Source organism: Electrophorus electricus, chromosome 2, assembly GCF_013358815.1.
Source record: "Electrophorus electricus isolate fEleEle1 chromosome 2, fEleEle1.pri, whole genome shotgun sequence".
NCBI lineage: Eukaryota > Metazoa > Chordata > Actinopteri > Gymnotiformes > Gymnotidae > Electrophorus > Electrophorus electricus.
Window position 1 is genome coordinate 34,871,182 of NC_049536.1, and position 16,841 is coordinate 34,888,022.

The following is a 16,841-nucleotide window of genomic DNA, read 5'->3' on the forward strand; positions in this document are numbered from 1 at the left end:
ATTTACGGCATTTAGCAGACGCTCTTATCCAGAGCTACTTACAAAAGTGCTTTGTCATTTACTCATAGAATACATCCTAGTACAGTACAGTAGGTTAGAGTCCAATATACCAATGAACTAGAATACTGTAGAATACAGGAGATCACTGCTGATGCCTAGAAGTACAAATACATGTCTATCTTAAACAATGATGAGTGCAATAAACAATAAGTGCTAGAGTTTGTTAAACAACATCAGTGTAATAAACAATATCCTACAATAAGTACTAATTTAGTCAGTCAATATGGGAGCAGGGTCCGTTGTCATTTAAATATTCCTCGAATAGATGGGTGTACAAGCCCAGAGTGCAGCATTGGTGATTTTCCTGCACTAACACCGCTACTAAACTTAGTACTTAACTGATTAGGTGAATCACATGCTTGAGGAGGGAAATAGTCAAACCGCTGGACTTATAGTCCTTCAAGACCAGAGATGGACATGCAGACGATGTACAGGCCCCTAGTAATAGCTAAAACTCAAGTTCAAAATAGCACATAAGAATATATTTACAAGGTTTTATGTATTTTCGTCTTTATAAGGAGGAGAAAGGGACTAAACTTATGGAATGTGTTGCAACGTGCTCTCGTCTTTACGTTCCTTGTGCACAATATCTGAATTCTTCTGATAACTCTAAGACTCGTGGTCTGGCACGTAGGACCCAGCGGAAAAAGAGACTGCAAGAGCGAACGAGGGAGCGAGAGACTCCTCCTCGTCTCCGGTGTCAAACTTGACATCAGCCCTGAGCCGAGAATGGTAACTTGTGTCGGCACGGGAGCCCTCACATCAGTGGCGTGCTTCATGGAGTTATGCGCCTCGCGTTGTCCTCTGAATTGCCATCATGGATTGCAAGACCCCAATGCTTTATCTTTTCGTCTTCACCCTTATTTTCCGCGCCGAACTCAGCATTTATCCTTCCAATGAAGGTAAGACGACGTTTGCCATGAGAGACCTGGGGTGGGATATAAGTGTACGCTTCATCCCAGCGTAGGCTATCCTGCGACGGAGACTAACGGGACTAACGGGACTGACGGTTTTTCCTTAAAGTCGTCCTGACACATCTGATTAAGCTACATGGAACATTTGACTGCAAACAGTTCGGTGTTCGTCCTCCAGAAATTTTAACTTAGAAAAATATGTGAATTTCATGGTGTACTTTAGTTCGGAGTTGACTGTGAAGCAGTATTCTCGAGTTGTCGTCGGTTCTGGAGCCAAACTGGGTTTATCTGGGTTGACGTATCGAATAACGAATGCCATTCATTTCGCAGGAGGCTGTGTTAACTTAGGGGACTTGAACAGCACATGAAAATAAATGAATTCCGACCACTCATGAGGACGTATGGTGTCTGTGCGCTACCGCTATTTTTCTGTAGATAGACAATTGTCTTTGGTTTTAATTCATTCATTTAATGATGACATATACATTGCACCGATCGATAAGTATGTGATCGCGCAATGTTAGCCAAATGAGTAATTCATAAACTGTCTATTTCAAACTCGTTTTATGCCTTATATATGTTTAGTGAAACAAATTGAATTTATCATGGGTTTCAACCAACCAAAAAAAAAGCAGTTTAGTTGATTGGACAAAGGCATAGCTTACGCTCGTTCAAAGCAGATCGCCTCATTCTTTCGCTTCATGAAGTTGTCACTTCACAAATTATGTATCGGTTTAAATAAAGTTGGTAATACTGTCGTCTATATATATGTAAATATATGAAACAAATGAAACCAACCATAAACATTATGACTTAGCATGCTTTACACTTTGCGGCCTTAGCTTGGGCTAGAATGCCATTTGCTTATTGCAGCACCAATTATTTGACTTTTATGACTAGTACATTAAAGTAAAAATAAAGGCTCAAGTGGACGGCGTACATGTGCATGTTTGTCCTGAGTATAAGCAATAAAAGGGTAAAGGTTTAGGATAAGATCTTTGCGTTGGCACAGTATGCAGCTTGTATGTGCATCTCATCTCAACGGGGAAACTGTTGATCACAGCATTTACTTAAAAATACTTTGAAATGGTCACAAATGATTTCACTTCAGCAACTGTTTACATAATTAAACAATATTTACGCCATAGTTGAGACGTTATTTCTATTAATTACTCATGGCCTACATAATCCACTAGTAGGTTACAGTAAACGAAGCTGGTTGGCAATACCATACAACCGCAAATAAACAAGTAATGTGAAACAAACGTTAGAGATTTTTTTTGCCATTGATTGTTTCTTCTTCACGCAAAACTGAGATTAGACTAATATGATTGTTCTTTAAAGTCATCGACCGAACATAAAGACTGAGTCTAATATAAAAGACTAGAAAAAGTTAATTACCTACGAAGTAACAAATACTAAAAGATGTTTATAAAGTTGTATCTTGTTAGTCCACCGCCAAATGTATACGTTATTTTAGTATATATTTTTTCGTCTCCTGTAGAAAATGTGATCAGTTCAAATTTTTACTTTGGTAATTATAGTGTTTCCAGTAAATCGTTTTAAGGGTAATATCACTTAATGTTTACAACACTTCCAGAACTGAGTTTTGTCATTTCAATTGCCTCTGGTGTTTTGTTACCGAATTTCTAAATTTCAGTTGGTGCACATGCTCTCGGTTATAGCCTGAGCTTATGGCCTAGTTTATAATGTCGGAGGCTAAAACAGACCTTTGCTGTACTGACAAGTGAGACTTACCATAAAAGCACAGTAGGTTAGACTACAAATACCTGCTCATATGAACGACTTTCTGAATCTTTCTTTCTTTCGTCTGTCGATTCTGTTTAAGCTTAATTCACATAGTCTTCACCCAGATGCCCAGCAGTGATCCAATGAGAAAAAATAATTTTCTCCTGTCAAGTTATATTTGAAGTTTTAAACTGTTTTAGTTGTGAGATTATACTCTGTAGTTTGTGCACGTCAAGAACGAAAATCTCACCAGTGAGTGTCAGTATAGAGCCATATGCACATTCATTAATGTAAGTTGGAGGAAAGTCCCATTCCTCAGCTTTTCAGTCTCTTAATTAATTTAAAAGTTGGGAAAAAATGTAAAAAATAAAAAATAAAAAAAACATTTATTTATATACTTATAAGTAATTTACTTATATATATATATATATATATATATATATAGATAGATAGATAGATAGATAGATAGATAGATAGATAGATAGATAGATAGACAGATAGATAGATAGATAGATAGATAGATAGATAGATAGATAGAAAGATGGAAACCTTGTGTACTTAATTACATTATACAGTTATTGTAGCGGTTGTTTCTGACTCCTGTTAACTTTCAACTAACGAACTGCCAATGATAATCTTTTTAAAGATTAGATCTTGGAATTATTGAACGTTTTTGTGCTTAGAGTAGACATTTTAGTTTTTTTCTAAGGTCAGTTAGAATCTCAGCGGTTCTCAAATAAAGTGCCAAATCACTGTCCGAGAATAAGGTGACAAGTTTCTCAGCACGATAGAATTAGCTTTATAATCAGTAGCTTTTCTCTCTGAAATTTCTCTATGTGACTGGAAGTACGGTATGTATGACCGGAATACAAAACAGGGCCCCGTTTCCCAAACAGTTCGTAGGGTGAAGCTCATCTTAAACGAGAGAGCGACTGTCATTCTCCAGTTATCTATGATCTCCGTGCTACGGTACTTTTGGGAAACCCATCACAGTTCATCATAGCATACAGTCGTAGTTGGAACGCAGCATAAGATAAAGCTATAGGCTATAGTATCTGTATTAATGATAAAACATCGCATATGGAGTTCGGCTTGGAAAAGATGTTAACCGTTTGTCATTAGGCCTAAACGAAGACAACCTCGCTTTATTCTGGTTGGGTTTAGAGGTTATAGCCACTGTCGCCCTTGGCTTGCTCACTGGGAGCTTGGACTTGGACATTAGTAAACTTGCTTTGTGACATCTGTTGTAAAAAGCGCTATAAAAATGCATTTGATTTGATTTGATATAATTTGATAGCTCAATAGTGGTCTTAGGAAACATGAGAAAAAGTGTCTGTTGTGACCTGTAACCATCACTATTACTATTGTTGTTATTAGTATTGTTATAAATGAAAGTATCGAAGATTTTTCTCGATATTTTCATTTAATTTCCACCTCAAAAGGAAGATCCAAAACACGCGCAGTTTATTTTATACATTTATACGAGTTTATTGCATCATCTGGTCTGAATTAATCCAACTAGTTGAAGAAATGTGTTTATGCTTTATGATTTGGGTTTATGTAATTTCCGGACTGCTTTGCGGTGTGGTGCGCAAAAGCGCATAGAGATCAGGCGAAGTATATAGTGGAAATAACTGTTTTAGTTTTTTGCTGAAAGATTTGTACTACATGTGCAACATTTTTGTAATTTTACATGCTTGATTTCTTTCTGTTAGAAATGTGATTTTTTTTTTTTTGTTCAAATACTTGAAATAGTTTAATAGTTTAGTTCTTGTTTAAAACTGGTTGTATAAATACTGGCAAAATTTCATAAATAGTTCCAGGACGATTAGTAGTTCACCTGCCAGATTGTTATTTTCCTTTATAATACACAGCATATGGCAGGAAAAAAAGCAGGAACTCGTTTTTATATTTTCGTTAATCTGGGCTGGCTGCCTACACAAACATATTTCTATTTAAAGAAGCAAATATTTTTCTGCCTTTTAAAAAACACTATATAAGTTAAGTTCAACTTAGCCAAACCTGTGGAAAAAGGTTTTAATTCCTACTGTCCATACTCTGGCCATACATTTTTAAACATATATGGGATACTTTGTTTAAGACAAATAAGAGATAAATATCACTTGTACCTTAACAAAAAAAAAAACCTACAAATAATTTAATTCTATATATTTTTACCATAATCAAAGCATCAAACTAATTTAATTTCCACATATGATACATGCATTCACATATATTGGATGTTGCTAGTGCAAACCGATACCCAGCGCTGACTGCTAGTCCTGACACATGCGCTGGCTGTCAGGGGACATGGAGGTGCGTTAGGTCCCCACTGGGAAGGCCTGTGTTTCATGAGCAATTGTACCTTTCAGAGGTGCCAAAACGTTGCTTACACATAGTGCATTTGGGCCGGCAGTCTGCTTGGGCCAGTGCTGGCGTGCGGGAGGAGGATTCTCGGGAACTCGTAAGGAGCTGACCAAGAGAGAAGCTGCGCATTGGCTGGAGCAGCAGACACACCAAGACACAGCTGAATTATTCATTCCTGAAAGTTTAATACTTAATTACAGCCATGCCAATGTAGGTGTGACCTGTGATGATGTCTTAGTTGTACCTATATAAGGTGTTATTTTCCTAAACTTTTCATGTTTATTTTTAAACATTTAAAAAGATACAGTTCAGCTAAACTTTAAAACTCATCCAAAATTGACTTTTCATGTGTCTGTTGTAAAGCAACAGTATAGTTTTCAATGTTTTTGTATCTGACGCACATACTGAAACATTTGATTTGAAAAGGAAACACAGCATTTAATACATGCATGTATAGAAGGACACATATAATTGCTTATCTTGGAGAGGCTGTTGTTGTTAGATGTTGCTTAGATGTTGGGAGATCACTGCGAATTGTTGTCCAAGCCAATTAAATGTTCTCTGCTTCATTCTAAAATCCTCTGAAAATGGTCCCCAGCTCCAGCATGTGTTCTCCACACTCACAGTGTTGCCTAAACCAGGCCTTAGCAGCTCTTGTCCCTGTGTGCTGCTCTTCAGGGTTGCTGCGCCAACTGAGTCTACTGATTCCCATCTTAATTCAAAAACAGATTTAATTAGCTACCTGAAAAAGGTTACTGAAAAAGGTTACTGCAAAAAAGTTGAGTTTATCCTCGGAGACCATATTGCTCTCTTGCTAAGCATATTCAGATCATAATTAACTTAACAATGACTTTTTAACAATGGTATGTTAATATTTTTCCAGAAAGCTATTAAACATGTGTACTTGTTATGCCCTTAGCAGCCATAATTGATATTGTGAGTGTTGGAGAGAGAGGACTGTGGACTGTCTTTGGATATTTCGTGAAATAGAACCTTTGTTTTTTTCTCACTGCTGCTGTGTTCCATGAAGGTGCTTTGCACTGATGAAAGGAAAACAATAGTTATTGTTGCAGGGATGATTTAGCAGGACCACGGACGCCCATGGGCAGCCTGTGGTTGTGATCTTAGATTATTGTCTCTCTTGTATTGATTTACCTGTTTTGCCTTGTTTTGTTTGTTCCCATGGACGAGCAATGGAATTGCTAATAATAAGTTGAGTTACCGTACAAAGGCGGTGCTCTGTTGGACTTAGAGGAGCTGCCTGTTGTTCCCCACTGCTGAGTGTGTGGTTGGGTGGGTGGTGTCTTTGGCTGTGATTTCCTGCTCCTACAGCTGGAGAATGTGCCTCACCAGTATAGCCATCTAATTTTCTGTTCTCAAATTCCCCCGGTCGGCTCAATTTGAGACATCGGCTCGCCTCATTGAGAAATGTAAATTGGAACCAATGGAGCTGGATAGAGTGGCCATTATCTGACATAAGCAGATATCTTTATTACAGTTAATAGGAATTGGTCTACTGTTTGGGAACAGCCAGCTGTTTGGCTGGAGCTCAGGTAAGCCCCCAATTTTGGAGTTTTGTGTTGGAATCTGATAATGGGCTCTCAAATCTTTGTTTTACTCCAGATATCCAGTGTTCACCAGGACAAAGAGGCACCACTCTCTGTTATTTTATGCAGGTCTGACTCAGGATTTCTTGGTTTTAATACTTGCCATGCTTCATGTCACATTTTTAGATGCACTGTTAGATTTTGCTTATAAAATGAATGGATTCCCAATAAAACATATTTTACTGAGCCGCTCTGCTAAAATGTCTGTTTCTTCATGTGTGACCTTGGCAGTGCCCTTGCTTATTCTCTGTGCTATTGTTTTTTGAGGGGGGCATTGGGGGGGTTAAATGTTTGCTGGCAAACGGGCCAGTTCGAGTGAGCAGCATAGCGATTAATCCTGGGTATGGGCACCAGGCTTAGTGCTCCACATGTCAGCTGTGATTATGCATTTATTGTACATCGATGGCAGTCTTTGTTCTCTTTGTGTGTGCGAGAGCTTTGCTCAGTCAAACAGCAGTCAAGCTAAGGAGAGCAGGAGATGGAGAGATGTCAAGAGTTTGTCACAAGAATTAAGGTGTCTTTTCAGATATTTTCCTAACTCAGATCTTTTATAGAGTACTGCAATTTTAAGATTTATAGACTCACCATTTTGTCCTAATTTTACCTTTCTTTTCTTTTTTTCTTTTCTTTTTTTGTGGAACAGTGTATATCGTGTTTATATATATATATATATATATATATATATATATATATATATATATATATATATATATATAGTATAGTATAGTGTGTGTGTATATGTATATATATATATATATATATAGTATAGTATAGTATAGTGTGTGTGTATATGTATATATATATATATATATATATAGTATAGTATAGTGTGTGTGTATATGTATATATATATATAGTATAGTGTGTGTGTATATGTATATATATATATATATATATATATAGTATAGTATAGTGTGTGTGTATATGTATATATATATATAGTATAGTATAGTATAGTGTGTGTGTATATGTATATATATATATATATATATATAGTATAGTATAGTGTGTGTGTATATGTATATATATATATAGTATAGTATAGTATAGTGTGTGTGTATATGTATATATATATATATATAGTATAGTATAGTGTGTGTGTATATGTATATATATATATATATAGTATAGTATAGTATAGTGTGTGTGTATATGTATATATATATATATAGTATAGTATAGTATAGTGTGTGTGTATATGTATATATATATATATATATATATATATATATAGTATAGTATAGTGTGTGTGTATATGTATATATATATATAGTATAGTATAGTATAGTGTGTGTGTATATGTATATATATATATATATATATATATATATATATATAGAGAGAGAGAGAGAGAGAGAGAGAGAGAGAGAGAGAGAGAGAGAGAAAAGTAGATAGATAGTGTTCTAGTTAGTGTTTAACCCTTTATGGACGTCATTAAACAAGACCTGACAGAGTACAGAATCACTGACCCCACAAACACAAACTGCAGCCTTGAGCTTCAGATATTAAACATCTATTACACAACTATCTACAGATAATGCCACTAATTCTTTATTTCAGAACATTCAAATTAACCTACATATACAAAGCCTGAGTGTATAGAAAGATTAGTGTCTTTTCACAGCTTACAAAATTATAACAAATATTGGATTTCATTCAGATGATGCTCGTGAGATAATGGGAACCATTTGTGCACTACTTGCCTTGTTAAAGATTCCTATCAGTGAAGTGACACACAAACCCACACAAAAAAGGATAGTGTAGATATCGTCATTTGAGATACCACCACCCACTGGTAGCCTCATACTGTTACCAGGGTAGAGGGATTGCAGCTGAAATGACCTCTTGATGGGGGTAACGTTTCTTATCCCTGAGTCTGCAACAGGATGGGTCTGATCTACTGAGAGAAGAGGCTTTCACTGTTTGTTTAATTTGATGGTGCCATGAGACCAGTGCAGCTGAATAAATACTCTGCTGGTCAGAGCATTCTCGTCTCCTGAGGGACGAGTGGGAGGGTAATTGAGGCTAACAAGGATAGATGCTCATTTGACTTTTTTCTTTGTCTTTCTCTTTTCCTGCAGTTAACCTGTTGGATTCCAAAGCAAGCCAGGGGGAGCTGGGATGGATATCATATCCATCACATGGGGTATGTATGACAGTGTTAAATTATTCTCTTTAGTGCAGGATGCCCACAAAATATACAGTAGTCAAATTCTAATTTTTTTAAATTTTAGATTTTAAAAAAATATTTTTTTGTTGTTGTTCTTCAAACCTAGGAACATAAGAAACCAGTGGAGATTAAACACAAAGTTCAGGATATTTTAAAAACCCCTGTTTATAGCAAAAAATCATAGGAAACACATTGTAATATGCAGAGCAAAAATAACATTTAGAATAATCAAACATAATAACACAGCCCAAAACCACAAAAGACTAGCAAGTCTCCAGACTAATTTTATTCTGTTTCCAAAGTTCCAAGGTCATAGTGTCCAGTAATGGCCATGTTTATTTCTTATACTATGAATTGGTCTCATGGGCTACTCAAACCATTTAAAAAACTTTATTAAGTGTTAAAATTACTTGCGGGCAGTTGCTTGAGGGTAATCCAGTGATTTGTTCCATATAGCTGCCAAAGATGGTTCCCCTTGTTCTCTTAATTGTTCGCACTGTCAGTTATAGAGCTTATGTTGGGTGTGAAGAAAATATAAAGGAAAAGGGAGAAAACAAGAAGTGAGAAAATATGCCTGTGTTCCATGCCAAATGTTTGAGTACTGAAAATATACATTTATTTCTTGCTAAGGTTACTGGTATTAAATCTAAACAAGCATGGTTTAAACAGTCATGAATGTTTAAACAGGCTGAATGGAAGTTGAACTATTCCAGTTGCTTTCTGCTGTATATCTAAGTACACAGATTTATTTTGCGAGTCCCATTGTCATCAGTAGTGAAAGAGAATGCAGAAAATCAAGTCTTCAAGGTGAATTACTTGTAATTACTCATGGCTTTCCCCTAGTTTGTCCCAATAAATCGTTCCCCCTGAGAGCCTTGCCCTCGAAAATTCTTTCAAATAATGTAGCGGCACGGCACTGACACTGATGGATGGAGCACCCGCCTTCTGCCGGTGTAAGCACAAATCGGAGTGGTTAAAGCAAATTAAGGGATAAACCCCTCGGACGTTCCTTGTATGGCCACCTTCTGGAATAAGGACAGTAAATCTAAATCAGATCAGTGTAGACGACTCTTTAAACATGCAGCGCTGTTTATTATGACCCCTCCAAATTACATCAGTCCTTCTTTATTCTCTGCCAGCAGATAACTGTGTTTTGCACCACATTTACCCAGTGATAGGCTGTGCCTTACTGCCTGCAAGGCTCTCTAGTAGTCTGGTGCCACTCTGGAAATTGTCTGTGCCAGGGAGCATAGGGTTGAAGATTATGGCTTGATGATCCATTGCGGATTAGGGACTTGGAATGTCATTTAATGTTTGGAGTCATTAAATCCTTGGGTGGCATGACTTTAGCTCTGTTTTAACCCATTTATGTTTGTTGAATAAATTATGAATTTTTTGTCATACAGTGGTGGACAAAAAAAAACTCATGAGGCTCATGTTTCAAAACCAAAAGGAATTGTTTCATGGAACTTTCTGTGTACAGAGAAATAGTATCTCCTTTCCATTTCATAGAACGTTTCAAATAATAAGTAACTCTATAATTTGCTGGAAGGACCATACCAGTCCATGTCCAGTATGCTGCACTATAATCCATTGAGACAAATTAGGCAATGAACTCAATGAATTCTCATATTACATTTCTAAACTCACTTTTCTAATTGTGCTTTTCAGTCAGCTAATACCCATATTTCTGGAAAGTCAAAAATGTCAGTGTAATACTCAGACTCATTTCAAAGATCTTGTTCTCATAACAGATTTTTTTCTTTTTCTTTTTTTAGTGTCATGAAAGTGAAAGGTGCCCGGCTGTATAAAGTGCCGAGAAAAGATGTTGTATAAACTGGGATTAGCACATCACATGTCTGTAGTGGGTGAAATGGGTAGTTCACGTCTTATGGTCCCACAGTCATAAAACAGTGATGGAAAGGCATTGACTGACAGGCCACAGTTGTCATGATGGCCTAGTATAGCAAACACTCAGTTACGTAAGAAAAGGTTATAAAGAAAGCAAAAACAAAAAGGCTTTTTCATAAAGGAAAAGTCTATGAAACAATAAAACTGGGCTTTAGTTGGTCCTTAGTTTTTGTAGAGAAACGTTTGTCTGGTATGTGTGTACGTACAGAAAATATGTATGTACAGTATGTGATGCTAGGTGAAGGAAGACCTAAATGTCAGTCTTCTCTAACTAATGCTAGAGGAGGATGTAATGTTAGAGGAGGATTATGGTTTTTGTACATATCTCTGAAACATAAACTCTGCTCTGCTATGTCCACCTGTGCCAGGGAATCTATTAAGTGAAAGTATTTACCAGTTGGCCTGTCCTCACTGTATGTGTACGTGAGGGGAGTTTGGCTAAATCCCCACCAAATGAACCAACTGTCGATTTTCACATTTCCCCGTTGCTTTTCCTCTCTGGAGGGATATTACAGTTGTGAAGCAATATTTGCTAGACTGCTAGTCTGCCTAAATAGTGCTAAGTTGGAAAGTGGAGAGGTAATGATGCTCTGAGAGTTTATCTTGTAGGAACAGGTACCAATTGAAAGAAACATCCAAGCTTAGGCCTTTGCTTAAAGTGCCATACTATTTTTCTATATGCCTGGGCTTGTGCCATGATGATGTTATACAGTGTAGAAGACAGGTCCTGTAATATGATGTTCTCAAATGTGTGATCTACATATCTTATATGACATTTCATTTGCTTTGGCAGCTATGGTTATAGTGCAGTCTTTCTGGGCAATATGATAATACACTGCAGCCCAAGCACCTGGGTTTCATTTGGGCCATCAAGTGTGCTGGCTAGCACAAGCAGGCAGCACACACACGTACACACACACACACACACAAATCCTCAATGTATGAAAGTAATTTAGACAAATCACCACCTAAATTTTCCAGTAATATATTCTACTTTGCATCACAGTTGTCCACTATGAAGCACATGATATCAAAAACATTTCATTCAGCTGTGGTCATAGCAACTAGGTGATATCTGCAATCTGCAGGATCTGCAGATATACCATGCAATTTTGTCAGCTAGCTGCAGCTACTGTTTTAAACAAAGGCTTTAGGGCCCTATTCCAGAATTTCATCTAGATCTTCTGGATCTGATATTAATTAAATTAATTAGTGGAGTCATGCTTGGAAATTGGTGCCTATTAAAAGTTATCCTTAATTAAGCAATATGTGTAATTCTATGCATAAACCACTCTATATTGTTGAAAGACTGCCAGAAATTAGGGGCAATCAATGTGTGTCACTGTTGTATGGGTATTTGTAACAGATACACTGACCGAATGGTCACATTTGAAAAGTTTAGTTTATGCTACAGCAAAGCCTTACTCTGGAAACTGAAAACATTTCTGGTTTTTAAGAATCTACATATATCATCTTAACACAACTTGAACCTCAACTCCAGTACATCTTAATGTGAGATTTCCGTATGTGAAAGGACAACGGTTTGACAAGATGACATTTTACTGCACTTCTGTACCAATGTCAATATCCATCTTTGATATACCTTACTGCATGGTGATGATGGCATGACATATGATAAAATATCATGCATAAAATTCTAAAGAAGTCTTCTAAGCTGTGCAAATGTAGAAGTAAAATTGTCTTTAAAACATTTTAAACGGGCATTTCATTAAGTACAGCCACAGATGAAATGAAGCAGTTCTTCGGTCTGAGAGCACACTTGTTCTGTCTGGTAATGAACAGCTTAGGGCTACTAAAGAAGGCTTGCTTTACTCCGCCATGGGCTTTCATAAACTTCAGCCTGAAGGAGAGCCAGGCTGTGCTCTATTATTGTAATAGGAAACACAGCTTCTAAGTTCTTCATTTATTCTCCTTTGTATATTTTAAACCTGAAGGCCTCATGATTCTAAACCACAATGTCTTTGGACACCAACTCTCACATGATGAAGTCTGTGATACAAACACACTTTACAACATTGTTAGAGGCTATTCATTATGTTACAAATTAATTATAGAAGAAAGGACAAAATATTGATTTGAAGCGATTCATTATTCTAAATGTAACTGTATTTGAGACATAAATTAGCCCAGCTCTCATGTGATATGCATTGCATTGTGATTTACTTTGTGTTGAAGTTTATAATGGACCTCAGTGGTCTATGGCTTTGAAGTGTTCCCTGATGACCATGTCTGTTCCCTGTCTTTTTCCCAGTGGGAGGAGATCAGTGGGGTGGACGAGCACTACACTCCTATCAGGACCTTCCAGGTGTGCAATGTCATGGAGTACAGCCAAAACAACTGGCTGAGGACCAATTGGATCCCTCGTAATTCTGCCCAAAAGATCTATGTGGAACTCAAGTTCACTCTGAGAGACTGCAACAGTATCCCTCTGGTGCTGGGGACCTGCAAAGAGACTTTCAATTTGCACTACCTGGAGACTGATGAAGACCAGGGCAGTAAGTTCCGGGAACACCAGTTCTCTAAAATAGACACCATCGCAGCTGATGAGAGTTTCACTCAAATGGACCTGGGTGATCGCATCCTTAAGCTCAACACAGAAGTGCGAGAGGTGGGTCCTATGACCAAGAAAGGCTTTTACCTGGCCTTCCAGGATGTGGGGGCCTGTGTAGCTCTGGTGTCAGTGCGGGTGTACTTTAAAAAGTGCCCTTTCACAGTGAGAAATCTGGCCATGTTCCCAGACACTGTGCCAATGGACACTCAGTCATTAGTAGAGGTGAGGGGCTCCTGCGTGAACAACTCCAAGGAAGAGGACCCACCAAAAATGTACTGCAGCACAGAGGGAGAATGGCTGGTGCCTATTGGGAAATGTCTGTGCAACACTGGTTATGAGGATCGAGGAGTCACCTGCCAAGGTACAGCCTCTCTCGCCTCTTCTTTCTCTCGTTTCCTCTCGCAGTGCCTTCCAATTCATGGGCCATTATTTTCATCTTTTCAGTGTCATGTACTAGTGCCAGTGCTGTGGACCAGTTCCAAATGGGACAACAGTATCTTTGGTAACAATGCCATTCATTTGTTCAGCTTGTTTCTTCATATTTTGCAATACCAACACTAGTATTGTTGCTTAACTGACTGTTAATGTTTCTGAATCCATGGGACTGTTGATTTTGTCTGCTATGCAAAGAGCAAAACTGCTTTACTCACAGAGATACAGACACACCCCAGATCTGTCAGCCATAACGTGTGTATGCTATGAAGAGAGGAAGAGTGTTCTGTCCAGGAGAGGGACATGAGTGTTCTGTCCAGGAGGAGAGGGACATGAGTGTTCTGTCCAGGAAAGGGACATGAGTGTTCTGTCCAGAAGGAGAGGAACATGAGTGTTCTGTCCAGGAGAGGGACATGAGTGTTCTGTGCAGAAGGAGAGGGACATGATTGTTCTGTCCAGGAGAGGGACATGAGTGTTCTGTGCAGGAGAGGAACATGAGTGTTCTGTCCAGAAGGAGAGGGACATGAGTGTTCTGTCCAGGAGAGGAACATGAGTGTTCTGTCCAGAAGGAGAGGGACATGAGTGTTCTGTCCAGGAGAGGGACATGAGTGTTCTGTCCAGGAGAGGAACATGAGTGTTCTGTCCAGAAGGAGAGGGACATGAGTGTTCTGTCCAGGAGAGGGACATGAGTGTTCTGTCCAGAAGGAGAGGAACATGAGTGTTCTGTCCAGGAGAGGAACATGAGTGTTCTGTGCAGAAGGAGAGGGACATGAGTGTTCTGTCCAGGAGAGGGACATGAGTGTTCTGTGCAGGAGAGGAACATGAGTGTTCTGTGCAGGAGAGGGACATGAGTGTTCTGTGCAGGAGAGGGACATGAGTGTTCTGTGCAGGAGAGGAACATGAGTGTTCTGTCCAGAAGGAGAGGGACATGAGTGTTCTGTCCAGGAGAGGGACATGAGTGTTCTGTCCAGAAGGAGAGGAACATGAGTGTTCTGTCCAGGAGAGGAACATGAGTGTTCTGTGCAGAAGGAGAGGAACATGAGTGTTCTGTCCAGGAGAGGGACATGAGTGTTCTGTCCAGGAGAGGAACATGAGTGTTCTGTGCAGAAGGAGAGGAACATGAGTGTTCTGTCCAGGAGAGGGACATGAGTGTTCTGTGCAGAAGGAGAGGGACATGATTGTTCTGTCCAGGAGAGGGACATGAGTGTTCTGTGCAGGAGAGGAACATGAGTGTTCTGTCCAGAAGGAGAGGGACATGAGTGTTCTGTCCAGGAGAGGAACATGAGTGTTCTGTCCAGAAGGAGAGGGACATGAGTGTTCTGTCCAGGAGAGGGACATGAGTGTTCTGTCCAGGAGAGGAACATGAGTGTTCTGTCCAGAAGGAGAGGGACATGAGTGTTCTGTCCAGGAGAGGGACATGAGTGTTCTGTCCAGAAGGAGAGGAACATGAGTGTTCTGTCCAGGAGAGGAACATGAGTGTTCTGTGCAGAAGGAGAGGGACATGAGTGTTCTGTCCAGGAGAGGGACATGAGTGTTCTGTGCAGGAGAGGAACATGAGTGTTCTGTGCAGGAGAGGGACATGAGTGTTCTGTGCAGGAGAGGGACATGAGTGTTCTGTGCAGGAGAGGAACATGAGTGTTCTGTCCAGAAGGAGAGGGACATGAGTGTTCTGTCCAGGAGAGGGACATGAGTGTTCTGTCCAGAAGGAGAGGAACATGAGTGTTCTGTCCAGGAGAGGAACATGAGTGTTCTGTGCAGAAGGAGAGGAACATGAGTGTTCTGTCCAGGAGAGGGACATGAGTGTTCTGTCCAGGAGAGGAACATGAGTGTTCTGTGCAGAAGGAGAGGAACATGAGTGTTCTGTCCAGGAGAGGGACATGAGTGTTCTGTGCAGGAGAGGAACATGAGTGTTCTGTGCAGGAGAGGGGAGTGATCTATGGTGCAGGCATCCCCAAGGAGCATCTTGAAGCAGTTAAGCTTGTGAAACACTTCTCTGTATCACCTCGTCAGGAGACATACAAAATGTGTGTTTGGCATCCAGGACAGTGGGGCTGGAGGTGTGTGTGTGTGTGTGTGTGTGTGTGTGTGTGTGTGTGTGTGTGTGTGTGTGTGTGTGTGTGTAATAAAAAGATTTTAAAAGTTTTAAAATGTTGTATGTTCCTCTACACCAGCATTTTTAATAGTGTGGGCAGTGTTTTCTATGCCATGTCACATTCAGAATGTCAAGTTAAGTAAGAATGTTAACATTTCAATGGCTAAGTTCATTACAGAGAGAGCTGTCTCAGAGTATGCATTCTAAGCTATATATTTTGTCTGGCATGTATAATTGTGGAAAGAGCTGTGGTTGAGAGGGCTGATAATAAATTGGCTGGCAGCTGGCTTGCAGAGAGTGAGACTCAATCCTGCCTGTGGTATTATTTGAGTTAAGCTGGCTCCCAAGAGAAATCACTATACCTCATAAAGTGCTATGTGTCTGGCCTCCCCACTCCGACTGGGTGCTGAGATGTTTGGGAATTTTGGTATGTTGTTGTGTACTCTCTAATGCTCTGGATGTGTGATTATTGATGACTGGAAACTATTCAAGTAGATGAGTGTATGTAAATGTGTGAACCTGCCTTGGAAAAAGAAAAATATGGAGTAATTTAATAATATCATAGCAATCTATGATAAACATATATTATGAAGGGATTATAACCATGATTTGATCAAGAGCCTGAAACTTATTAACGCCCCAAATACGATAAGAAACATTTTGGGTCCTATTTCCAATACAGGATAAGTGTACTGTTGCTCTTTACATGTTTAATGTAAAACTGGAGGGAACAGTGATTTTCTCATTAGTATGATGTGCTACTTAAACACACTGCTTAGCTTTTACTGTTATTGTAGATGGGAGTTAGCTCACAGAACAGCCATGAACTGAGGTCTGGTATTTGAAAAACAGGTTTTAGTTTTACTGTTTGTCTAATACTGCAAGGTGTACATGATAACGGTTTACACATATATGAAATAACACAATTGCACTGCATCTTATATGTAATTTGTTATAGGGTATTATA

The 16,841-nt window shown here is 38.9% G+C and overlaps 1 protein-coding gene across 2 annotated transcripts in view; it reads left to right on the forward strand.

Annotated features, from left to right (window-relative positions):
• Positions 1-779: 779 nt before the first annotated feature.
• Positions 780-16,841, forward strand: part of epha3 (eph receptor A3) — a 75,382-nt gene continuing 59,320 nt past the window's right edge. For both annotated transcript variants that reach the window (XM_027012614.2, XM_035534815.1), the window contains exons 1-3: positions 780-962; positions 8,779-8,843; positions 13,051-13,711. In XM_027012614.2, the coding sequence (XP_026868415.2) occupies positions 878-962; positions 8,779-8,843; positions 13,051-13,711 (811 nt within the window). In that variant the 5' untranslated portion in view covers positions 780-877. The remainder of the gene's footprint in view (positions 963-8,778; positions 8,844-13,050; positions 13,712-16,841) is intronic.